Genomic DNA, 27,681 nt, shown 5'->3' with positions numbered 1-27,681 from the left:
AGCCAAACCCACCTACATCTATGGTAGTATTGTTAGTTTACAACTTATTTGAAACTCCCTATTCTCAGGTAGAAATCATTTATAGCTGAGCGAAAACGACAAGTCGCTATTTTCAATTTTGGAAAAAGATTCAGCGAAGAGTACTCTGACTATAAGAACTGGTAATGGTCCGTTTCATTCTATACACTCATTTACAAATTGTTCATAAGTAATATTTTACATCTCTAAAATTCATAAGTGTTATAGAGTATATGCAAACATCCAATTTAAGTTTGTTCTTTCTCCCCATCCAATAACATACCTAAAAGCGTTCTCTATGGCTGGCAATGAATCGGGTTAAGACAACGAAGGATCTAACTCCATGGACAGCAAGGTGCGTGTCTGATTGTCTGCTTTACTACTTGTCTCACTTCACTAATCTTCCAGCAGTAGAGAAACGGATTTAACGTCGAGTTAAAGTGAAATAAGCCAAATGTTATCATTCTTAGGACACTTAATTGTGATGAGTATGTTTCATCAAGAGCGATCACAGTTGCCACTACAAAGGATGGCGCAACACAAACAACTAATGCTAACTGCACCCACAGTGCACTGTGCACCGCCTTTCTGTATCGCGCCATGTTTAGTGCATTTGGTTGGCTCGGCGATTGTTGAACATGATCGTGTACTTGAGTCTGATGATGCCTGAGAGTGCAAAAAATCATGGTGTACGAGACCACAGAAATAATCAGACAAAGTGATATTACTATGCCGGTGCTCAAATAAAATGTGCGGTTTTCAAATATAGGATATAAGAAGACAGCTACAAGAGAAAACAACCAAAAGATAGCCACAATTATATACGTGCGCTTCAAAGTTACAATTTGTTTGTATCTCAGCCCCAACAACAGGGCGAGAAGTCTGTCCACGCTTATGGCCGCCATCGTCAGCAAAGACACTAAACCCAATGCGATGGTTGTTAGGATGTCAGCGATAAATGCGTATTGACAGAGACTCCTGTGTTTGTGAACCCAGGATATAAACAAAGTAGCATGGAGAGGCTGGCAAACAAGACCAACCAAAAGATCAGTTGTTGCCAGGCATCGATACAAGAGTTTGGACGGTCGATGAAGGGAAGATTCCTTGTGAAGGGCGACTAGGATGACAGAATTTCCAAGAAACGCTGTCACGGAGAGGAGAATGTTAACTGTTGCGAAGAAACTATTTTTGGTTGAGGCCAGCCCGCCAAAGGGCTTGACGAGGAGCATATCAGTTCCAATGTTGTCGTCACTGTTCCACCTCTTGTGAAATATGTTGTCGACATTATTCTGTATTCGACTCCTTTCCCTTGCAGGTTATCTGTGATTGCAACGAGAAAAGCACACAGCCAGCCACGATAGCTAAAACTTGACTTTCTTGACATATAACAAAAGACTTCCTCACCACCTTTTCTTCCTTCAGCAGGCGTCAGAAAATTGTCTTTTGTGAACTTGTCAGGTGCCTAATGTAAGAAATAGAAATAAGAGCAAAATGTAGAGAAATTTTCTAATTCTTTTTACAGTGCGATAAAAAAAAAAATCCCTTAAGGATAAACTTGAGTTGACTGGGTGCTAATCGATTCTCTCTATGATTTGTATGAAGCGTAAACACTAATCATTATCAGTCTTAGCAAGTTGAAATTATACAAAAGGTTCTTGAGGTGGCTCGTATCGGTTTTCATCTTTTTGATGGTTTGTAACTTTGAAAGAATGCAACAGAAAGACTGACCAAGGCCAGTTGAACACTTTTACGAGGCTGAATTACATAATCATTGGTTATCCAAAAATAAGTGTCATTTCGTCACTAGCAGTTTCTATGGCAACCCTTTCATAGGCTTATTCAGACGCATTTTTTAGCTTGTGGCTTAAATAATTCGAAAACTAGCCCGGTGACCCCCTGATTTTTTTCAGTGATTGCTTTTGGCACTTGAAAAGGAAAATACACAAAGATTTTTAACAAATTCTACGGAGCGGAATTTCAGAAAATCTACAAAAAGAGAAATTTTTACACATCGCAAATTTCCTTCCGTAGAATTTTCTAGTTTTTTTTCTTCTGATAATTCCTTTCGACGTTAGTATCATATTGGAACAATAAAAAGAAGGGGTCACCGGACTTGTTTTCATGCAATAGCTTTCGTGAGTTTAGCAATTTCCACGCGCGTTCTCGCCCATTTAAAAATCTGGATTCTATAAGATCGACATTTGCTCATGATCTGTTTTAGCTACCGCTGACAATTGCGTGTGCTTGCGCGAGCGCCTACAATCTGATATTTACAGACGTTTACTGCTAAGAAAATCATTAAACAGCCGTCAAAGACAGCCTCCCGAGCTCATCTTAAAAATCCTACATATGAATTCTGGCTATATCATATTATTTTCCTTGAAGTTTCAAAGTCTTCTTCCACTTCAGGTAGATTATCCTTCACTTGAGTTCTTCTTTTTTCGCCGTCGCAAGATTTCATATCGTTTGAATATTTCTTTTAAATGTGAAGTGAAGCAACCTTTACTTCTCCGAAAATCGTGTTCGTTATCTTAGTTTCTATCTCCTGCATTCACAGTGGCCGCTCAACACATCAAATACAAGCTCTTAGGTAAACTTCTCACAAAAGTAGAAAAAAATTCCACGCGCCGCCATCTTTGTTTTGAATTTTCATCTTTTGATCTCGCGCTTCTTTCGCACGTTTCTCTCGCCCGCGTCATGCAAGAGTGACCTGTTCTCCGCGCGAGGAAACTGGTACGAGCCACCTCAACTCAACGTTATATCCCCTTATATCATTCATTCATTCATTGGCGTGGGGGGGGGGGGGGGTTAAAATAGCTATAAGACACGCGAAACGAGTGATGTCAATGCTAAAAAGATGCGGAAATTTTTTTTTAATTCCTGTACAGGAGTTCTTACTATTTCCGGATATTTTCTATCAAATTTTCTTTGATTATTCCGAGTAACGACTGCAGCTTAACAAATAGCCAGTCAAGAGTGGGCCCCAATTAGCATTTTATATCTCGAGTAGTAAAGTGAAATTTCAGTACCTAGGAGGCTCGTTTAATTTTTTCTCTGTTTTAACTGCTTCTGTCGCTTCTTGCGATTTCGGTGCCGACATTGTCCAGAAGTTACGAACTTTTTTAAGTGCGCTCTACAAACTTTTTTCTCTTGCGCTGGATCAAAGTGGGCGGTCCAGAGTGGGCAAGATGGTCCTATCTTGCCCACTCGGGTAGCCAATCAGAACACAGGATTCTCTTCATCTTGCCCACGGGCGCTGCCAGCTATAAAACTATTCAAAGTACTGAGCCGCGGAATAACTAGAGCGACCCAGACATTATTGACTTAGAGTGCGTAATGGGCGGATTTTGGAGGAAACAAGTGGTTTGGGGCGCCTCGAAAGTTAAAGAGACCGAGAAATCATTGTCTTGCAACGGTTAGACCTTAACACGTGGCCTCATTTTGAAAACATCCGGCCTTACTAAACTATTTATTTCTTTTTCGTTAGATGTCAGTTTTTACCATTTTTACCCTTTTTCATTTTCAATCCACTGTTTTTATACAGATGAAAGGATCTGTATCTATCTTTACATATATATTTGTAGAAATGTCGGACAAATAACCAAAGAAATTTGAGGCTAAAACTGAACCAGCTTGCTTGGCGATATGGCGTCAACACCAGGCGCTTTCCTTTAGAAAACAAATAATTTCTTTTAAACTAACACAAATACCTCGAACAACTCCCTTGAACTATTTTACCAGCTCGTGCGGCAATATGGCATTAACGCTAAGCGCTTTCTTTAAATCGGCGGGGGAAAAGAATGGAAATTGTTTTATCGTAATGAAAAATACCTCTAAAAGCTCTTCTAAATTACTCTTTGAAATTTCATCCTGTGCATTTATATTACTGAGAGGATTAAATATGTGAGTTCGACTGATGAGTAAACCGCACTTTCTATTGGTTTACCGCTGATAAATCACGTGGGATTTTGGGAGAACCCGAGAAAAGGTTGTGAACCCCGAGGCGCAGGTGAGAAGTTTACAGACTTTCCAATAGCATATCGGACTTCACTAATCTTCCAGCAGTTAAGAAATGGATTTAACGTCGAGTTAAAGTGAACTAAGCCTACTGCTATTTCCCATCTTCCAAAGAAGGGGGGCACTGAAGATCAACAAATTAAGTCTGTGCTCTACCTTTACCACCGGTTAGATTTGTTTTTGCCATTAGTCTTCACTGTTTCTTTTCCCCTCAGGTCAAATGTGATTGCAATGGAAACAAATAGTCTTGAGAGCCCTTTCCTACCCTTAATCACCTAAAATTTACTTTCATCAAAATAATCATATTCCCCATCCCTTAGCTACTTAATAAGCATTGGTTTCGTTTATTCTCACGATTATTTGTAACTGTATACAACGAGATATTTTGTTTTTTCTACACAGCACCTGCCAGGCTAGATCACCTAAACTACATTTTCTTAATAACATTTACGCAAAATCTTCCTCAGTAACGTTCACTCATTAAAATTGTGATTACGAATGTCTACTTTGTCACAAGACATGTCAATTTCTCATTGTGCGGGAGCTCGTGAAATTCCCCTTTATTAAACGTAACTCCTTAACAATTTCTTTGCAACAGGCAGTGCTTTGACATATCCTTCCGTTTCCATACTCAAGAAGGCCCCTCCATCGATCAAAAATTTTTATTTTAAAACATCATGCACGATAAAAATATTCCTTTCCCAAGAAAAATGTTTTTTCAGCAAACTATCTTTGATAATGAAGGAAGGAGGGTGTTTATCACCTCAAAATGCTTATTACCCAAAACTGTTGATGAGATGATGTTCCTCTAATAAAGTTCCTAAGAAAAGGTGTTTTCTAACTTTTCTTCAGTTGTTAGCAGTGTGGTTCAATTAATTACACTATAATTTTTAAAGCACTGTTGCTTCTCGTGCAATCACATAAAATTATTTCAAACCTTATGCACAGAAGAGTGCTTCTCTGATTGTCTGTTTCACAACTTGTGTTATTTCACTAATCTTCCAGCAGTAAAGAAACGAGTCTAACGTCGAGTTAAAAAAAAATTTAAAAAAAGCACTTCCTCTGCTAATAATCGGGGACGCTAAAGATTTCTTAGTGTAGATGAGCACAATATCTACCTACAGTGCACTGTACACTGCCTTTCTGTATCGCGCCGTGTTCAGAGAATTTGTTTGGCTCGGTTGTTGTTGAACATGATCTTGTACTTGAGGGTGATGACGATTGAGAGCGCGGAAAATCTTTGTGTGCGAGGCGATAGAAAGAACTAAGCAGTATGGTATACTATATATCCACACCAAAACGTTACACGTAATCTAAATTTTAGCATAAAGCAGCGATACTGGATAGAACCCCAGATACAACTACAGTGATCTTTGTCCTCTTGAAAGTCACAATTTTTCTATATCTCAGCCCTGACAATTGGACTAAAAGTCTGGCCACGCGTACGGCCACGCGTACGGCCACGCTTATTGTGCGTCTATGGTTTGCATTTACCATCATCTGTGGGAGGAATTAATTTCTCACTGATGCCAGTGAATTATATTTCTTAAAACTCCCTAATACAGGGTAGATTTGACTAAATATATACTAAAATAGTGAATGGCGTTAAAGGCATGCTCTAATTTGTCAATCAAACTTCGAATATTCTTTGCTATTCACCTCCGAGCATTTTCGTGCGGGATTTCCGCCAGACAATATTGTAATCGTCGCAGGAATAAATTTGTTGAAATCATCTTTTTGTGCTATATTATCTTATTCTTTTAGTAGATGCTAAAACAGCTATTCACTCTGCAGTGTTACCATCGGTGGCTACCGACATAGACACCTCCACTTCGGCGAATAGTTGTTCTTCTCCACTTCTCTTTTTTTTTGTGTAGGCACAAGCCAAATTGATTTTTTTTGGCCAGACCACTCGTTGGACAGCGATCGAAGGTGTAAATGTCACAAATTTTATCGAGAGCGCTGCGACTGCAATAATATAGCTTACGGAATTCTCTCTTGCTACAAGATACAAGATGTATTAAGTCAGTTCATAAACAAGATATGGAAATTTTCCCTTAAATATTTTTCATACCAGTGTTATCAGAGGAGGCGCTTCTCTTCGACCTTAATTCGCATATGAAAGATTCACTAATTTATAAGATAGAATTTTTTCGAATGAAGGTCGAGAAGATCGCTCTTAAGTAATAAAAAAAAATTAGAAAACGGCGAAACCATAAGTGATGACAGATTAGTAGTTTTAAGCCTTAAATGGCGCGATCTTTTCATCTTTTTTTGTCTTTAAGAAAGAGTACAACCACCCTCTAAGCTGATAAAGCTTCCCGACTATTTTTCTTAGCATCCTATATATTAGAAAAATCAAGCTTCCAGATGGGAAAAAAACTGTTTATTTCATCTTATATATTAGAAAGGAAAAAACCAAGAAGTTTTATCATAGCACATACATAGAAATGTGTGACACTAATACCATAGTCTTACTATTTGATGAGAAAAAAACTCTATCTTCCGAAGCAAACTGTTCCAAAAAAAGTAGAAATGTATTAACATACGACGTGTTTGCTGCTTTGTTCGTATTTTCTCTTTTTTGCGACTTTCACAAATTACTTTCAAGCAGGCGCTCTAGCATCAAAAGAGAAACAATGTTACTTACCGTTATCTGACAAGAAGATGGTAAATGAAATTTGAACCAGAAAACTGCACTTCTTGAGAGAAGAGAAAATATTTATACTAGGAAATATCCTCCACCATTTCGCTGATAAAACATTCAGCTGCTTCGTTATTCCTTTAGTTTATTTGTAACTGATGAGAGATATTTTTGTCGTGAGAGCGCCTGCCAGGCAACGATCACGTAAAGGTCACTTTCTTAATAACATCACTCGCGTAAACCTCACTTTAAGCAGTCAGGACGGCGACACCGAGGAAGACGTCGATTAAAAATTGACTTTCGCCGTCTCATAAGGCGCTAAACCTCAACCTCGACATAACGTGTAAAAGTATCGTTGATTTTCAAACGGAAATGAAATAATTTGCCGTCGCAGTTTCGGTTTAGTTTCGTCATCGTTGCCGTCGCCGTCGTGGTTTGGCTCCCTAATAACATTCACACAGAAACTTCTGAAGTAACGATCACTCCTGTTAATTGTAACGGGTAATTCTTTGACAATTAATACATTCCCTTCATAGATTCCAAATTTTTATTACAGGCGCCATGAACGACAGAAATATTTCTTTCAGCGGGGAAAGTCTTTCTTGCAAATTAACCTTGATAATTAGTGAGATACTAGGGAAAACTGTCGTTGAAATGAAAATTAAATATCCAAGGTGAAAAGTTAATCAGCTGCATGCAATTGGAAATGATTTGAACGCAGACTGCTTAAATGAAAACTTATTCCCTTGTTTGTTTTTTTCAAGTGCCTCCCTAATTGAATGGATTACGGAGCAAAAGTTGCGAAGAACACCAACGGAACACATGAATCCGTATTGTAAAAATGTAAATTAACTGCGAGACGCAGGAGTGAAGCCTGTTACAGACGCAGCGTTTTCTCACAAGGAGCGAGATTGGTCTTTAATATACAGCTTTATGAACTAGAATAACATCAGCTCTGACGGAGATCGCCTAACAATAAATCATAAGTCATAGTCTTTATTTCTTAAGATAAAATCACATATCCTAAGTTACAACATAAACTCACAAAGGAAACTATTACATGTCATATTTAAAAATTATCCTATTACTAAAAACGTTCTTAAACCTTTCAGTGTGGATTCTAGCTAGGGAAAGAGACTAACGTATTTCTAAGATTGTACCTCATGTTCTTTACCTTAGGTAAAAATTGGAAAAACGGGCATTCGGGGTCATTCGATCTTTTTTTCTAGAGTGCCTTGTCCGCCTTCTCTAGCAAATCCCTGATATCTACATTCTTGGACATAAACTTTCTTTTCAAACACCGGTCCAAAAAATTCTGTATCATAGAAAGGTCGGAGTCTGAGGCACTGTAAAGCGGCAGGGCATAAGAAAAATTTGGTAAGACTATAGCATTAAAAAGGTGATTTGGATCACGTATCAAAACCACGCGTGGTTTTCATCTGTCTTCTCATTAGACATCAAGATTTATGAATCAAAACAAAACAAATTACACAAAAACAATACTCCAGTTTAATTTATCATTATAGTTAATCAGCTACATTGTCAGTTTTTTTTTTTTGTTGACAAAAATTTTTACATCACAATTCGTGACCGCAGAAGCGTTAAAAAATGAAAACCCTTCTGAGGTTTTCTTTTTTCGTATCCGTTACACTTTAATATCTCTTCCTTATTTTCTGTCTTCGTTTCTGCTCCTAACAAAGTTGATACATAAAAACTTTTTCTCACTTGTTTTCTCGAAAGGATTTAAAACTTTGCTTCCCACAGTTTCTTCTACATGCCTTCGGATAACATAGATAGTTCCATATAGGGTTCTTGCTGGATACAGCTTCCCTTCACTATTCGCAACCCCCTGGACTAATTTACCAAGCCAGTAGTTTAAAGCGTTGGCATCCATATCTGCCAAATCTGTACTCAACGATTGAACTTTGTACAAATCTCCATAATCTTTAACAGCGCCACCAGAATCAAGTACAGGCACTTTAACTTTTCTATTTATCTGCCATTCGTGAAAAATTTTAATCGCCAATTTTGTTTTGTAGGCAGTGGACCATAGGAATGCTTCCTTGCATCAACTTTGATTCTTCTTCCCCAGTTTTTGGAGAACGAAAACGGCCTACAGTATTCGCTGCAAAAGACTCTACCATCTTCACTACCTCATTGACTTACAATGAACAACAACAAACTTCCCACATTCTTATTATTTTTAAAATACATAATCTCGTGGGAAATTAGAGCACTGTAACAATACCACCTAATTACTAAAGAAGTGTTGATAGTTATAGAAGCCATATCAAAAACTCGTGCTTCGTGCTCAGCCTTTTCGGCTAAACTTTTGCCGTTTTTCCGTCTAAGGTGATCTCAGTATTCGCTTCAGTATGCGCTAACTTCTAAATTGTGCTTGGAATTTTGGATTTAACCACGGGGTGCCTAATTAGATTATGTCGTAACGTAGTTTCTAGAGATTTGTACATTGTACAGGTGGAAAAACAATAGGACCCATAGTCCCCTACTAGGGTCATCCACCTAAACCCAACCCACCCATCCCACTCGGTCAATTCAAGCATTCTCTCTCAAAATCCTTTATCCATTTGGTTAACAAGACAAGAAAATGTTCAGTTAAGAATATTGTTGTTTTCATTATCTGGTGCGATTGACAAAGTTCCTTTTGACGCGACATCCTTATAATCTAGTGAACAAAGAATTCATCAACTGCGGTCGGAAATCAATGGATATATATTTGCGATTTATCAAAATTCGCTGAAAGGTTATATGATTCTAATTTCATTAGCAAAATTTACCATAAGACTTTTTCATATGCCTTAACTCCGTAAAAATGCGCCCATAAAGTGTTTTTTTAGTAACACATACGCCAATTCCATTTTTATTAAGAGTTCATTGCAATTAGGAAGTAAAGTTAATAAAAGCAATTTAAGTGAGACTTTGTAATCTGGCTCTGTCTTCTCAAAATAAAGCCTTAGATTAGATGGGGGAGTCTGCGGTGCAACACAACTTGTTTGTCTTATCGGTGAAGTATCATGTCATAAAAAATTAACATCAAGACTCAGACACGCAGACATCTGTGAGATTATTGCTATTTTACAATTTATTTGAAACTACTCCATCTCAGGTAGAAATTCATTTGTAGCTGAGTGAAAAAGATAAGTTGTTATTTTCAATTTCGGAATATGGAAAGATCCACTGAAAAGGACTCTCACTGTAAGAACTGGTAATGGTCCGTTTTATTCTATACGCTCATTTATACATTGTTCACATCATTGTTTATATCTCTAGTGTTCTAGACTATATACAAAGATCCTATTTAAGTTTGTTCTTTCTTCCTATCCATTAACATATCTGAGAAGCGTTCTCTATGGCTGGTGATAATCGTGACCGTATCATTCAGCTTTGAAAATATTCATTCGAGTGAAGCAAACGAGGGATCTAACTCCATCATAAAGCAAAGTGCTTATCTGATTGTCAGCTTTGCTGCTTGTCTTACTTTACTAACCTTCCAGCAATTAAGAAACGGATTTAACGTCGAGTTAAAGTGAGCTAAGACAATTGTTATTCTTCTTTGGATACTTAAGCGCGATGAATATGTTTTTTCAAGAGCGATCACAATTGCCACTATAAAAAAATTGCGCATAACAAACTAACGCTAACTGCATTCACAGTGTACTGTGCTCTGCCTTTCTGTAGCGCACCATGTTTAGTCCATTTGGTTGCCTCGGCGGTTGTTCAACCTGATCGTTTACTTGAGTCTGATGATACTTTAGAGTGCGACAAATCTTTGTGTACGAGGCCAGTGAAACAATCAGGCAAAGTGGTTTAACTATCCAGTTCCACAAATACGTTATATGATGATCAATTATGGTGTTTAAAGAAGCCTTGACAAGACAAAAAACCCAAAAGGTAGCTACAATGATATAGGTGTTCGTTAAAGTTAAAATTTGTCCGTTTTTTTAGCACTAAGAATAGGGCGAGAAATCTGTCCTCGCTAATGGCCGCTATTGTCAGCAAAGAAACCCCACATAATGCTATGCTTGATATGTAGGACGCGGTATTTACGTATTGACAAATAACCCAATGTTCGTGAACCAAGGATATCACAAAAGCAGGATTGAGAGGCTGTATAACAAGACCACCTAACAGATCAGTTGTTGCCAGGCAACGATACAAGAGTTTCGATGATGGGAAGATTCCCTGTGAAGGACAACAAGAATGAAAGAATTTCCAAGAAACGCTGTGATGAAGAAGAGAATATACGTTTCTTGTTTCTTTCTATCCAATAAAATATCGGAAAAGCTTTCTCCATGGCAGGTAATAATCGTGACTGTATGACTCAGCTTTAAAAATATTCATTCGAGTGTAGCTACGAGCGATCTAACTCAATGGACAGCAAAGCGCTTGTCTCATTGTCTGCTTTACTGCTTGTCTTACTTCACTAATCTTCCAGCAGTAAAGAAACGGATTTAACGTTGAATTAAAGTAGACTAAGACAGTTGTTATCTCCTTTATGACGAACAAGTGTGACGAAGATATTCCATTATGACCGATTGCCAATAACGATACAATAGAGGATGGCGCATAACAAACAATTAATGCTAACTGCACCCACAGTGCACTGTGCACCGCCTTTCTGTATCGCGCCATGTTCAGTGCATTTGGTTGGCTTGGAGGATATTGAACGAGATCGTGTACTTGAGTATGATGATACCTGAGAGTGCAAAAAATCTTTGTATACGAGGCCAGTGAAATAATCAGGCAAAGTGGTATAACTATGCCAATGCACAAGTACACTATGCGATAATCAATTTTGAGGGTTAAGAAGTTAAGACCCCGAAGAGAGAAAAAGCCCAAATGGTAGCTACAATGATATAGGTGCGTTTCAACGTTACGATTTGTCTGTATCTCAGCCCCAACAGCAGTGCAAGAAGTCTGTCCACGCTTAGGGCTGTCATCGTCAATAGAGACACCGCACATAAGGCAAAGCTTGTGTGGTTTGCATAGCCTAGGTATCGACAAACACCCCAGTGTTCGTGAACCAAGGATATCAATAAAGTAGTATGGAGAGGCTGGGAAACAAGACCTACCAACAGATCAGTTGTTGCCAGACATCGATACAAGAGTTTGGACGGTCGATGAAGGGAAGATTCCTTGTGAAGGGCGACAAGAGTGAGAGAATTTCCGAGAAACGCTGTAATGGAGAGGAAAAGATTAACTGCTGCGTAAGAGACTATATTTGGTGGAGGCCCACCCACCAAAGGGCTTGAGGGGAAGCATGTTAGTAATAATGTTTTCGTCAGTGTTACACCTCTTGTGAAATTTGTCGTCGACGTTATTCTGTAATGGACTCCTTTTTCTTGCAGGTTATCTGTGATTACAACGAGGAATATTTTGTATAAACGGCATACCCCCAGCCACGATTGCTGAAACTGGACTTCCTTGACATTTATCTCAAAAGACTTCCTCGTCATCTTTTCCTCATTTACCAGGGCGTGAGAAAATTGTCTGTTGTGAACTTGTCAGGCGCCTAACGTATGAAATAGAAATAAGAGGCAAATGTAGAGAAAATTTAAATTTTTCTTTTAACAGTGCGCTCGATAAAAAAAAATTCCCTCTTTACCAGGATAAACTTCAGTTGATAGGGTGCTAATAAATTGTCCATATTATTTGTGTGAAGCTTAGACAATAATCATAATCAGCCTCAGGAAGTTGAAAATAAACAAAAGGTTATCAACTCAACGTTAAATTCCCTTAAATCATTAATTTATCGGGTGGGGGGGAATCAAAATAGATGTACGACACGCGAATCGAGTGATGTCATCGCTTAAAAAATGCAGCGTTTGTTTTTTTAAATTCTTGTAAAGGAGTTCTTACTACCTCTTTAATTGTTCTATCAAATTCTCTTTGCTTATTCCGAGTGGCGACTGCAGCTTAAATACTAGTCAATCACATGTGGGTCGCAATTAGCTTTTTATATCTGGATTAGTAAAATGAAATCTTAGTACTTAAAAGGCTCGTTTAACTTTAGCTTTGTTTTGACTGTCCTCTACCACTTTTTGCGTTTTAGACGTTGTCCAGATGTTACGAAATTTTTAACTCCGCTCCACACGCTTATCTCTTGCGTTGGATTAAAGCGGGCAATCCACAGCGGGCGAGATGGGCTCATCTTGCCAGCTCGGGTAGCCAATCAGAACACAGGGTTCGCTTCATCCTGCCTACGGGGCTGAATGCTGTACAATTATACAAGGCACTGAGCCGCGGAATAACGCCAGCAACCCAGAAGTTTTTGACTAAGAGTGCGTGACAGGCGCATTTTGGAGGAAACATGCAGTTTGGGGGCGTTACGAAAATTAAGGAGGCTGAGAATTAATTTTCTTGCAACGGCTAGACCTTAGCACCCGGCCTCATTTTGAGACCAGGCTTTTATCTTGTACCAAACTATTTTTTCCTTTTCGTTAGATGTCACTTTTTATTATTTTACCCTTTTTTCATTTTCAATCCACTATTTTTTTAAACAGATGCATGGATCTGTATCCATCTTACATATATATTCATAGACTGTTGGACAAATAACCAAAGAAATTCGAGACCAAAACTAAATCAGCTTGCTTGGCAATATGGCGTCAGAACCAAACGCTTTCCTTTAGAAAGCAAACAAGTTTTGATTTTTTTTTTTGTACAACACAAATACCTCGAACAATTCTCTTGTACTATTTTTCCAGCACGTGTGTCCACGCCAAGCGCTTTCTTTTAATTAGCCGGAGAAAAGAGTGGAAATTGTCTTATCGAATGCAGAGTACCTCTAAAACCTCTTCTAAATTACTCTTTGAAATTTTATCCAGCGCATTCATAGTGCGAGGAGGAGTAAAGATGAGAGTGCAATTGATGAGTGAACCGCACTTTCCATCGGTTTACCGCTGATAAGCCACGAAGGATGTTGGGAGAAGCCGAGAAAAGTTTGTGAACCACGAGGCGCAGGCGAGGGGTTTACAAATTTTTCCAATAACATATCGGACTCCACTAACCTTCCAGCGGTAAAGAACCGATTTAACTTTGGGTTAAAGTGAACTTAGCCTACTGCTATTTCCCATCTTCCAAAGAAGGGGGGCAATGGAGATCTACAAATAAAGTTTATGCTCTACCTTTACCACCGGTTAGATTTGTTTTCGCCATTAGTCTTCACTGTTTTTTTTTCCCTCAGGTGAAATGTGATTACAATGGAAACGTTTAGTCTTAAGAGCCCTTTCCTATCATTGATCACCCAAAATTTACTTTCATCAGATTAATCATATTCCCCATCCCCTCGTTGCTCAATTCGTTACTCAATAAACATTTGTTTCGTTTTTTCGCATGATTATTTGTAACTGTATGTATTGAGATTTATTTTTGTCTTCACAGCACCTCTATCCATTGAGCTAACTGGGAGGCTGTTCATGACGATGTTGCGATTTTCACGAAGTTCAGACTAGTTTTTCCGCGCGGAAATGAAAAGCCCCAACTAATTTTTATATCCCCGAAAACGACACTATTTCCACTTGTCATTACCTTAACCTAAACCTATTCTGAGTTATACCGCATGAGGGAAATGATAATTAAAAATTTGCTACGAAATGCGATATTTGGATTTTGAACTATTGGTGATTTTTAAAAGCGTTCCCTGAGCTCAAAATGAAATGAAATGGTCCTGTTTTAGACTTTTTTTATTACAGATTCATTTATTACAGATTCACTCCACTAGAATACACAAAAAATAATATGAATTACAATTAAGGTTAATAAAAACCATAAAAGGAAAAATTGGAGAGAAGGGGACAACCAAAAGCGCTGACGCACCATACAAGGGTGCCCCCTCTAATTAATGTATAGCAAAACTATATAGAAATATAAAAATAGATGCTCTAATCATTCTTGGAAATGTCTATGTCAAAATGGCCATTAATTACGTTGGGAAGAAAACGTAACATCCCTAATGAACCGCCTATCGGATAATAGCAATAATTTCAATTCAGATAGTCTAGAACCATAATCATCATCAGACCCAGTGATCCATCTGGTAGCTCTTCGCTAAACAGCCTCCAATTTGTCAATGTTACGTTCAGTATAAGTGTTCCAAGTTTCACATGAATATCCCAATAGAGGTCTCACAAGACTACAATAAAGTGTTCTCATGCTTTCAACATCATTTAAGTCCCTACAAGTCCTTTTTACCAACCCTAAATCCCTATTGGCCTTAGCAGTCATTCTATCTATATGCTGGTTCCATGAGAGATCACTAGCAGTAAACAATCCTAACTCTTTATAAGCATCAACATATTCCAAAGGTTGACCCTCAATGTTATGCTTCCCAACTAAGGGTGCCTTTTTCCTGGTTATTCGCGTGATCTTACATTTCTTACATTTTATATGATCTTACATTTTCTTAGTATTAATCATCTTCATCTTACACCAATCTGATATTTTATCAATGTCACTTAGAAAAGAGGAAAGATCTTGAGTATTAATATACATTTTGCTGTTATCAGCGTATAATGCAATTGAGCTGTTCTTACTAATTACCCCTGGTAAATCATTGATGTATATTATGAAGAATAATGGTCCCAACAACTAACCCTGTGGGACACCAGAGGTTACGGTTAACCAATCAGAAGCCTCTCCTTTGACTACTACACTTTTAGACTTAAGCCATACCTCAATCCCTCCTTTGCAAATTTGTCAAATTGATACGAGCTTGCTTTCTTTTGCGCTTTTCATGAGCAAAGTTCGTTTGCCTCCACTCGGGGCACTGATTTCCGCCGTTTTACGGCTACCGACTCTCGTTTCAGTTTTCGTAAATTTTCTCGGATAAAGAAACAAGTCTGGGAAAGAAAACCTTACCACGTTTCTAAGTTCACTATAAGGTATCTCTGGGCAAAATATGAAGGTTTTCAATTATTTGCTCATGTGCTACATTTTTCGATTTTCACTCGGTGAATTCAAACATTCGCTCTTCAAAACCCTTTATCCATTTGGTTAACGAGATAAGAAAATGTTCAGTTAAGAAGTAAGCTGTAGGTAATTGGAATATTGTTGTTTTCATTATCTGGTTCGATTGATAAAGTTCCTTTTGACGCAACATCCTAATACAAAAAGCTAATAGTGAAAAGCTATTATCCACTATATCTAAAAAAGACAATGCAATTAATGATTTGGAAGAAAAGTGTTCGTTACTTGAAAGCCGAGTCCTGTCATTAGGGCAAGAAAATGCTTCTTTAAAGTTGGCAATAACAATTATCACGCGAGAAAAGAATGAAGTGGAAAACAATCAACCACAATCAAGCGATTGGTCAGTTGAAAAGCCGCCGCCGAGAAGTACAAATGCAAAACATAATGAAAAAAGAATGCCCAGCAACATAACTCAAACCCGTAACAGATTTAAAGCTCTTCGAGACGAAGATCGAACCGAGAGAAACAGAAGCGATCAAAATGGCAATAGCGTTGTCACCGGACACATTACATCTCCTTCGTCCTCGGAAATCCGAGTGCGAAACACCGAATTATTCAATTCGTCGAATCAACATGACCATCCACCGTCCAACCGTCGGAAGAAGGTTGTTATAGTGGGGGATTCTACTCTTAAATATCTACAAGGCCATAAAATGTCCAAGAACTCGCAAGTTAAGATAGCCACCTTTCCGGGATGCACAACACAAGACATGAAAGATCACATCAAACCACTACTGCGCAGAAACCCAGACGAGATAATTATCCATGTTGGAACCAACAGTTTACGATCCTCCAATACTCCTCGTGAATGTGCTGTCGAACTGATTGACCTAGCCGAAGCAGTCAACTCCGAATCTTCGGCCACAATATCTATATCCGGTCTCATCGATAGATCAGATGACGAAGCCCTTGCCTGCAAAGTACCTGATGTGAACAAAATTCTTAAGGAATGTTGCAACGAAAAGAACTGGGGCTTTGTTGACCACTCAAACATTTCAAAAACTAGCCACTTAAATCGAAGTGGTCTTCATTTAAACAAGAAAGGCACCACACGCCTAGCTCAAAATTTTATTAGCCATTTACGTGTAGACTAGGATATTGCCGTCTGGGAATCCGAATCGGCTGATGTCCATAAAGGTACCGACTGCGGTAAGTCCAACTATCCAACAATCTTTGGTCGAGGTTTGGTCATTGCGTCCCTTAACATCAATAGCTTATTGTCTCATATTGATGAACTTAGAGTTTTTATGTCCACTTCAAAAATTGACATTTTACATATCAACGAGTCAAAATTAGACCCTACAGTACGTGATAACGAAGTTTATATACCTGGCTTTGAAATAGTCAGAAAAGATCGTAAAATTAACGGAAGGAATGGAGGTGGAATATGTACATACATACGTACTAACCTAAACTATCGAATACGTAATGATTTAAATAGCGATAATTTAGAGTGTCTATTTATTGAAATTAGAAAGCCACGAAGTATACCATTTCTGGTGGGTACTTGGTATCGACCCCCAAGTTCTTCACCTAATCTATTTAGCGAATTTGAGAATATCATTGCAAAAATTGACGCGGAAAATAAGAAATTATATTTACTCGGTGATATCAACTGCAATTTGTTGCCTGAAGCAGTTACAGTTAATTCTTCCTATCTGAGAAACATTTTCGATACTTATGGTCTCAGTCAATTAATCACTGAACCAACACGTATCACTCTGACCTCAAAAACTTTAACCGATTTATGCATAACAAACTCCCTAGAGAAGGTTACAAATTCTGGTGTTATTCACCTTGGCATAAGTGATCATTCTCTTGTTTTTTTGTCACGTAAGACTCACTACTGCCGTATTGGCCCACGCGTGATTGAAACACGACAATTTAAACACTTTAACAAAGAAAATTTCTTAATTGAACTCAATCAACTACCTTGGGACGATGTCGATTTGTTTTCTGATCCAAATGAAATGTGGCGTGTATGGAAAGAAATGTTCCTTTGCTGCGTCGATAAACATGCACCACGCAAATCGAAAAGAATTCGAAAAAAGCGATCTCCGTGGATTACTAAAGAGTTGCTGATTAAAATCCGAAAACGAGATTTCCTTAAAAAGAAGGCAATTTCCTCCAATAACCCTGCTTTATGGGATCAATTTAGGCGTGCAAGAAACCAGGCAAACAACGCAATTAAACTTGCAAAGAAACTCTACGTTTCCAAAAACCTGGAAGCCAATAAAGGTAATTTGCGCAAAACGTGGCGCGTGATCAACGAGCTAACTTCACGTAACAGTAGTAAGTCGACGAATATTCTGGAGATTAAGGTAAATGAAAAAATAGTAAGTAATCCTATAGATATTTCGGAAACTATTAATGATCACTTTACAAACGTTGCGCAAGTATTAGCACAAGATATTCCTGTCGTTGATATTGATCCCGAGTCTTATTTAGAATACTCTACTCATTCGTTTTCTTTACAAATTCCGAGCGTTGATATTGTGTCTAACATTTTGTCAAAAATTGACGAAAAGAAAGCCACTGGTCTTGATATGATTCCGAGTAAATCATTGAAAATGGCTGCTTATATCATCGCACCCTCTCTCACCTCAATCTTCTCTAAGTCTATCCTCACGGGGATATATCCAAATGACTGGAAAACGGCCAAAGTGACTCCTCTTTTCAAAAAGGGTATTAAATCGGATCCTAACAACTATAGACCAATATCTGTAATCCCTATAATTTCCAAAGTTTTTGAAAGAATTGTTTATAATCAACTTTTTCGTTATCTAGATGATACCAAATTGTTATTGGGCTGCCAATCAGGGTTCCGTTCTCTACATAGTACGCTTACGGCTTTGCTTGAGGCAACAAATTCTTGGTCGGTAAATATCGACAATGGTCTCTTAAACGGCGTTGTCTTTATTGACCTTACTAAGGCATTCGACACTATTGATCATGAAATAATCTTGCGCAAGATGTCATACTTGGGTGTCGATCTGGCAGCTATTAAGTGGTTCTCGTCGTACTTGAGTGGCCGAACTCAGAGATGTAGTGTCGGTGGCAAACTATCATCTGCCCGTACCATCAGTTGCGGCGTGCCGCAAGGTAGCATATTGGGTCCTTTGCTATTTTTAATATACATTAATGATCTTCCCAACTCCCTGCGGGGCGCCGCACCAAGAATGTTTGCCGATGACACCAATCTTACGATATCTGCTAAGACACTAACAGAGCTTGAGCTAGCTCTAACCCCTGAATTGAATAACCTTAGCCGTTGGCTGAAAGCTAACAAGCTCAGTCTAAATGTTGCTAAAACAGAGTTAATGATTATTGGTTCAAGACAAAGACTATCTGCCCAATGTAACGACTTTGAAATCAGAATTGATGACCAAATTATCAAGAGAGTCGACAAGACCAAATCTTTAGGTCTTACTATAGATGCTCAACTCTCTTGGGGTAGCCACATTGAAGAGATTTGCAAGAAAGTCTCATCAGCTATAGGCGTCCTAAAGCGTGTACGGCCCTTTATATCCAAAGAAACTGCAATCCAAATTTATAACGCTTTGATTATGCCCCATTTTGATTACTGCAGCCCCGTCTGGGACTGTTTAAGTGGCTACTTGAGCGATAAGCTCCAAAAATTACAGAATCGAGCAGCCAGAATTATTACTAAATTACCCTTTGATACGAGCTTAAACCACCTTCTCTCCACCCTCCATTGGGAGAGGCTATCTCTTCGACGAGAGAAACAAAAAGCCATAATGATGTATAAAATTATAAACAACCTTGCTCCCGAATATCTGCAAAGTCTTTTCTCTCAGCATCACTCTGTGTACGATACAAGAAACTCTGAGGGAAGGCTGGCCGTGTCCAAACCAAACACCAATTATATGAAACGAAGCTTCTCTTACAGCGGGGCCATGTTATGGAATAAATTGCCCAAAAACTTAAAGAATGCTTCATCCATTAACCATTTTTTACACGGCAATCATGTAAAGCAGTTGATTAATCTTAGTTTTTATTATGTAACTGATGATTTTCCGTGTTTAAATAAAGATTTACATACATACATACATACATACACAGTTTTTACCATTTTTACCCTTTTTCATTTTCAATGCACTATTTTAATACAGATGAAAGGATCTCTATCCATCTTTACTATATATTTGTAGACATATTGGACAAAAAGCCAAAGAAATTTGAGACTAAAACTGAACCAGCTTGCTTGGCAATATGGCGTCAACACTAGGCGCTTTCCTTTAGAAAACAAAAAATTTTGATTTCTTTTTAACTAACAAAAATACCTCGAACAACTCTCTTGAACTATTTTACCAGCTCGTGCGGCAATATGGCATCAACGCTAAGCGCTTTCTTTTAATCAGCAGGGGAAAAGAGGGGAAATCGTTTTATCGTAATGCAAAATACCTCTAAAAGCTCTTCTAAATTACTCTTTAAACTTTTATCCAGTGCATTTATATCGCTAAGAGGAGTAAATATGTGAGTTCAATTGATGAGTAAACCGCACTTTCTATCGGTTTACCGCTGATAAGCCACGTGGGATGTTGGAAGAACACGATAAAAGGTTGTGAACCACGAGGCGCAAGCGAGAGGTTTACAGACTTTTCCAATAGCATATAGGATTTCACTAATCTTCCAGCAGTTAAGAAACGGATTTAACGTTGAGTTAAAGTGAACTAAGCCTACTGCTATTTTCCGTCTTCCAAAGAAAGGGAGCACTGAAGATCTACAAAATAATGTCTGTCCTCTACCTTTACAACCGGTTAGATTTGTTATCGCCATTATTCTTCATTGGCTTTTTTTTTTTTCTTTAGGTCAAATGTGATTGCAATGGAAACATTTAGTCTAGAGAGCCCTTTCCTATCCTTGATCACCTAAAATTTACTTTCATCAGAATAATCATATTCCCATTCCTTCGTTACTTAATAAACATTTCTTTCGTTTTTTTTCTCATGATTATTTGTAACTGTATGTGACGAGATATTTGTTTTTTCTACACCGCACCTGCCTGGCCACGATCACCCAAACTTCATTTTCTTCATAAAATTTACGCAGAAACTCCCTCAGTAACGTTCGCTCATTAAAAATGTTAATACGGAATGTCTATTTTGTCACAAGAGATGTTTGAATTTCTCACGTTGCGGGAGTTCGTGAAATTCCCCTTCATTAAATGTAACTCCTCAACAATTTCTTTGTAAGAGGCAATGCTTCGACATATCCTTCCATCTATGTACTCTAAAAGGCCCCTCCATCGATGTAAAACTTTTATTTTAAAACATCGTGTACGATAGAAATATTGTTTTCCCGGGAAAAATGCTTTTTTCAGCAAACTATCTTTGATAATGAAGGAAAGAGGGTGTTTTTCACCTCAAAATGCTTATTACCTATCACTGTTGTTCAGATGTTGTTTCTCTGATAAAGTTCCTAAAAACAGTTGTTTCTAACTTTTCTTCAGTTGTTAGCAGTGTGATTCAATTAAGTACTTCAGCCTTTTTAAAGTACGACTGCTTCTCGTGCAATCACATAAAATCATTTCAAACCTCATGCACAGAAAAGTGCTTCTCTGACTGTTTCACAACTTGTGTTATTTCACTGATCTTCCATCAGTAAAGAAACGAGTCTAACGTCGAGTTAAAAAAAATTTAAAAAAAGAAGCACTTCCTCTGCTAGTAATTTGGAACGCTGAAGGTTTTTTAGTGTAGATGAGCACAATACCTACCCACAGTGCACTGTACACCGCCTTTCTTGTATCGCGCCGTGTTCAGAGAATTTGTTTGGCTCGGTTGTTGTTGAACATCAGTTGTACTTGAGTGTGATGACGACTGAGAGCGCGGAAAATCTTTGTATGCGAGGCGATAGAAATAACTAAGCAGGGTGGTCTACTATATACCCACACCAAAAAGTTACACGTACTCTAAATTGTAGCATAAAGCAGCGATACTGGATAGAACCCAAGATACAACTACGATGATCTATGCCCTCTTTAAAATCACAATTAGTCTGTATCTCAGCCCTAACAATTGGACTAAAAGTCTGGCCACGCGTACGGCCACGCTTATTGTATGCCTATGTTTTGCATTTACTATCATCTGTGGGAAGAATTAATTTCTCCCTGATACCAGCGAATTATATTCCTTAAAACTCCCTAGATTGTTCCACTACAGGGTAGATTTGACTAAATATATTCTAAAATAGTGAATGGCGATATAGGCGCGCTCTACTTTGCTAATCAAACTTCGAATATCCTTTGCTACTCACCTCCGAGCATTTTCGCGCGGGATTTCCGCCACACAATAGCGACTTTAAGCAGTCAGGACAGCAACGCCACGGAAGACGTCGATTAAAAAATGAGTTTCTACTTTAAGTCAGAATTTCGAAAATGGCTGCCTGTGTTTACCGTCTAAGAGGGCGCCAGACATGAAACTCAACATAACGCATAAAAGTAGCGTTAAGCTCCAAACGTAGATTAAAATATTTTGCCGCCACTGTTTCGCTTCGCACACGACGCAAATTTGGTGATTTCACATTGTTGTTTTGCAATAAGACGGCTAAGATATGTACAAAGTTTTAAAACGCACGAGCTGGGCTATTGTTCTGCCGATTAGATCTATTGTTTTTCCACGTTCTCGTTTCCGTCGCCGTCGTGGATTGCTTAAAGTCCCTAATTTTGTAATCTTCGCAGGAATAAATTTGTTGAAATCATCTTTTTGTGCTTTATCATCTTGTTGTTTTAGTAGATGCTAAAGCAACTATTCACTCTGCAGTGTTACCATCGGTGGCTAGCGACATTGCCGCCTCCACTTCAGTGAATAGTTGTTAAATGCCGCTCTCGCATAGAGCGATCCTCTCGACATCCCTTCGAAAAAAGACTTCTCTTTTCTTTTTTTCCCATGGAAAGGAACTAGCCACCTATTTCAAAAATGGTTTAGTTCTTCCCCAATTCTCTTTTTTTTTGTGAGTGTAGGCACAAGCCAAATTGATTTTTTTTTTGGCCAGACCACTCGTTGGACAGCGATCGAAGGTGTAAATATCACAAATTTTATCGAGAGCGCTGCGACTGCAATGATATAGCTAATGGCATTCTCTCTTGCAACAAGATACAAGATGTATTCAGTCAGTTCATAAACAAGATATGGAAATTTCCCCTAAAGTATTTTTCACACCAGTGTTATCAGAGGAGGCCCCTCTCTTCGACCTTAATTCGCATATAAAGATCCACCAATTTATAAGAAATAATTCTTTCGAATGAAGGTCGAGAAGATCGCTCTTAAGTGATAAAAAGTAATTAGAAAAAACGGCGAAACCATAAGTCATGACAGATTAGTAGTTCTAAGCTTTAAATTGCGCTATCTTTTCATCCTTTTTTGTCTTTTTACGAAAGAGTACAACCACATTCTATGCTGATAAAGCTTCTCAACTATTTGTCTTAGCATCTTAGAAATTAGAAAGAAAAAAACCAGGAAGTTTTATCATAGGACATACATAGAACTTTGTGACACTAATACTCCATAGTCTTACTATTTGATGAGAAAAAAATCTATCTTCCGAAGCAAACTGTTCCAAAAAAGTAGAGATGTATTAACATATGACATGTTTGCTACTTTGTTCGTATTTTTTTTCCTTTTTTTGCACCTTTCGCAAATTAATTTCAAGCAAGCGCTCGAACATCAAAAGAGAAACAATGTTAAGGAGATGGTAAGTGAAATTTGAACCAGGAAAACTGCACGTCTTGAGAGAAGAGAAAATATATTTATGCTATGAAATATCCTCTATCATTTCGCTGATAAAATTTCAGTTGCTTCGTTATTCCTTTAGTTTATTTGTAACTGCGCATAATGAGAGATACTTTTGTCGTGAGAGCACCTGCCAGGCAACGATCACGAAAACCTTACTTTCTTAATTCCATCACTCGCGTAAACCTCATTTTCCCTAAGTAGTCAGGACGGCGACACCAAGGAGGACGTCGATTAAAAATTGACTTTCTACTTTTAATTAAACTTTTTATTTCGAAAATGGCTGCATGTGTTTACCCGGCGTCTCATACGGCGCCACACCTCAACCTCAACATAACGTGTAAAAGTAGCGTTGAGTTTCAAATGGAAAATATATATTTTGCCGTCGCAGTTTCGGTTCGCAGTCGACGCGAATTTTGGCGATTTCACGTCATTGTTTTGCAAAGTACGGCTGAAAATGTATTAAGTCTTAAAACGCACGTGCTGAGCTATTGTTCTGCCGTTTAGATCTTTTCTTTTCCGCGTCCACGTTGCCGTCGCCGTCGTGGTTTGGGTCTCTAATAACATTCACAAAGAAAGTTCCGAAGTAACGTTCAGTCCTGTTAATTGTAACAGGTGATTCTTTGACAATCTATTCCCTTCATAGATTCCAAATTTTTATTACAGGTCACCATGAACGATAGAAATATCTCTTTCAGCGTAGAAGTCTTTCTTGCAAATTATCCTTGATAATTGGTGAGATACTACGGAAACCTGTCGTTGAATTGAAAATTGAATATCCAAGGTGAAAAGATAATCAGCTGTATGCTATTGGAAATGATTTGAACGCAGACTGCTTAAATGAAAACGTATTCCCTTGTTTGTTTTTGTCAAGTGCCTCCCCAATTGAATGGATTACGGACAAAAGTTGCGAAGAACACGAACGGGAACGCATGAATCCGTGTTGTAAAAATGTAAATTAACTGCGAGACGCGGGAATGAAGCCTGTTACAGACTCAGCGTTTTCTCACAAGGAGCGAGATTGGTCTGTAATTTTCATCTTTATGAACTAGAATAAGATCAGCTCTGACGGAGATCGCCTAACAAAAAAATCATAAATCATAATCTTTATTTCTTGAGATGAAATCACATATCCTAAGTTACAACATAAACTCACAAGGGAAACTATTACAAGTCATATTTAAAAATTATCCTATTACTAAAAACGTTCTTAAACCTTTCAGTGTGGATCTAGCTAGGGACAGAGACTAACGTATTTCTAAGATTGTACCTCATGTTCTTTACCTTAGGTAAAAACTGGAAAAACGGGCATTCGGGGTCAATCGATCTTTTTTTGTAGAGTGCCTTGTCCGTCTTCTCTAGCAAATCCCTGATATCTACATTCTTGGACATAAACTTCCTTTCCAAACACCGGTCCAAAAAATTCTGTATCATAGAAAGGTCGGAGTCTGAGGCATCATAAACCGGCAGGGCATAAGAAATATTTGGTAAAACTATAGCATTAAAAAGGTGATCTACTTCCTCCTGGGACGTTCCTTCCTTGCGTGAAGATCCTAATATAAATAATGACTTGTTCGCCTTAATTACCTTCGCCCGAACGTGACTACTATATTTACAATTTTGTTGCAAAGTAATACCTAATATGGATAACTCTGCACACTGCGGTATATCCCTAACTGGCACGATGTCCTGATTGAAACCTTTCTTACGGAATATAATCTCCTTGCATTTTGTTGGATTGCATGTCATGCGATTGTAGCTGGACCAGCTAAAAAACTGATCCACCAAATCAGTGCGACTCTGGCCGTTTCCCCAAAAAGGGACGATACTTGTAGAGTCACCAGCATATTTAAACAAGGCTGGGCGACCATCCAGATTTAACTCCAAATCATTAATAAACACGTTAAAAAGATAAGGCCCCCTGACACTACCTTGTGTCGTACCCATATTAACCTCACGCCACTGTCCCTTAAAACCGTTATAAAATACTCACTGTTGGCGTTTCTCGAGAAAACTTAAATACCAGTTCACAATAAGGGGATTCAATGGCAACTGCCCAAGCTTAGATGACTGGAGTTCATGATTGACACAATGTCTCGTGCATGGGTGTTATACACAGATTTCTCGAACGCACGTGCAATTACAGGCGTAATCTTCATTCCTCTGAAATCCTGCTTGCCCTTAGGGTGTCAACCTTCAAGGGGGAGGGGGTCATGTGAGCCCTTTTCCACGAGGAGGGCCACTTGACAGTTTCCAAGGAAGCATTCCAGATCTTATGTATGACACTTGTAATGACCTCAGCGTGATCCCTCCAAATCTAAAAAAGGGAATGAGATCTGGTCCCATAGCAGTTTTCTTCAGATGTTGTAAGCAATTCCACACGTGTCTTTCTGATATCTGAGGGGCTTCTAAGCTTTTACCCACAATAGCTGGTACAGGCTTCGAAAATGCGTCATCGATGCACAAATCGGCGAAGTAGCCGTTTAGCTCCTCTAGTGATTTAGTAACATTAGCAGAAATGTAACATTAGCAATCCAATGTAACATTAGCAGAAATGCTGCGTCGTTGGGAAAAGTTATCTACATGCTTCATCCATTCTCTGAATCCGACAGGTAGCATGTAGAGATTAATTGAGATCAACAGGTAACATGTAGAGATTAATTGAAAAGGGCATTAAGACTTAGCTCGATCTGCTCGCTGCACTCTTTAAGAATGGGCATAAAAATTCCATCGGGGCCAGTGGCTTTTGATGGATCCAGATTAGACAAGCAATCTCTTACCTCGTTGATGGATAGCGTGATCCCGGAAATTTCCATCTTTATTCATATGAGATAGGATTGCAAAGTACGCCCTTGATTCTGCTTGGATAAGGTAAACACAGAGCAGAAATAAGCGTTCTGGAACTCATTAAGAATTCATAAGTTTGATAGCCAGTAAAAAATGGCTAAATTCGTCACGTGCATAAGTTTTGATACCCAACGAAAACATAGATGAAAACCACACGTGTTTTGGATCACGTATCAAAACCACCCGTGGTTTTCATCTGTCTTCTCATTGGACATCAAGATTTATGAATCAAAACAAAACAAATTACAAAAACAATAATCCAGTTTAATTTATCATTATAGTTAATCAGCTACATTGTCAGTTATTTTTTTTAGTTGACAAAAATTTTTACATCACAATTCGTGAACGCAGAAGTGTTCAAAAATGAAAACCCTTCTGGGGTTTTTTTTTTCGTATCAGTTACAATTTAATTTCTCTTCCTTATTTTCTGTCTTCGTTTCTGCTCCTAACAAAGATGATACATAAAAACTTTTTTCTCACTTGTTTTCTCGAAAAGATTTAAGACTGCTTCCCACAGTTTCTTCTAAATGCCTTCGGATGCCACAGATAATTCCATAGAGGGTTCTTGCTGGATACAGCTTCCCTTCACTATTCGCAACCTCCTGGACTAATTTACTAAGCCAGTAGTTTAAAGCGTTCGCATATATATCTGCCAAATCTACTCAACGACTGAACTTTGTATAAATCTCAATAATCTTTAAAAGCGCCACCAGAATCAACTACAGGAACTTTAACTTTTCTATTTATCTGCCATTCGTGAAAAATTTTAATCGCCAATTTTGTTTTGCAGGCAGTCGACCATAGGAATGCTTCCTTGCATCAACTTTGATTCTTCTTCCCCAGTTTTTAGAGAACAAAAACGGCTTACAGTATTCGCTGCAAATGACTCTGCCATCTTCACTACCTCATTGACTTACAATGAACAACAACAAATTTCCCACATTCTGATTATTTTTAAAATACATAATCTCGTGAGAAATTAGAGCACTGAAACACTACCACCTAATTACTAAAGAAGTGTTGATAGTTTTAGAAGCCATATCAAAACCTCGTGCTTCGTATTTGATCGGGGCCTCCAGACACCTCGAAACAATAAAAGCACTCGGCCTACGGCCTCCTGCTTTCATCTGTTTCTCGGTGTCTGGAAACCACGCTCAAACACTCGCACTCGTTTTTGATGTATTACTTGAAGAACTCAGCCTTTTCGGCTAAACCTTTGCCGTTTTTCCGTCTAAGGTGATCTCAGTATTCGAGACGGAACGGTGGTGTAGGAGAGCCTTGTGGTAGTTCCAAAATAGTTTAAGGTTTTCCTTTTAAGAGCCTTCAAGTGTAAGGAGATAATTTCGATGTTTTTGTCGCACAAGTTTCTTGATTTCATCCCCAAGAGATCTCAATCTTAATGTTGAGATTAACTAT

At 38.3% G+C, this 27,681-nt stretch overlaps 1 protein-coding gene and 3 pseudogenes across 1 annotated transcript; 1 reads left to right on the top strand and 3 right to left on the bottom strand.

Moving 5' to 3' along the window:
* Positions 1-8,345: 8,345 nt before the first annotated feature.
* On the bottom strand, positions 8,346-8,893 carry LOC111336883 (uncharacterized; annotated as a pseudogene).
* Positions 8,894-9,919: 1,026 nt separating this feature from the next.
* LOC148720023 (melanocortin receptor 5-like) lies at positions 9,920-12,156 on the bottom strand (annotated as a pseudogene).
* A 3,906-nt stretch (positions 12,157-16,062) lies between these two features.
* On the top strand, positions 16,063-16,778 carry LOC148720022 (uncharacterized). The gene has a single exon (XM_088737553.1). It carries the CDS (start codon positions 16,063-16,065, stop codon positions 16,759-16,761), a length of 699 nt encoding a protein of 232 aa, XP_088593679.1. The 3' UTR covers positions 16,762-16,778.
* Positions 16,779-26,741: 9,963 nt separating this feature from the next.
* LOC148720021 (uncharacterized) lies at positions 26,742-27,313 on the bottom strand (annotated as a pseudogene).
* Positions 27,314-27,681: the final 368 nt, after the last annotated feature.

The sequence above is a fragment of the Stylophora pistillata genome, chromosome 11 (genome assembly GCF_964205215.1).
Source record: "Stylophora pistillata chromosome 11, jaStyPist1.2, whole genome shotgun sequence".
Classification (NCBI taxonomy): Eukaryota; Metazoa; Cnidaria; class Anthozoa; order Scleractinia; family Pocilloporidae; genus Stylophora; species Stylophora pistillata.
The sequence above is the reverse complement of the archived record's forward strand: the minus strand, read 5'-3'. Positions and strand labels throughout refer to the sequence as shown.

Excerpts from the sequence above, each read along its gene's own strand:
- LOC148720022 (XM_088737553.1), top strand. The coding sequence starts at position 16,063 with ATGCCCAGCAACATAACTCAAACCCGTAACAGATTTAAAGCTCTTCGA.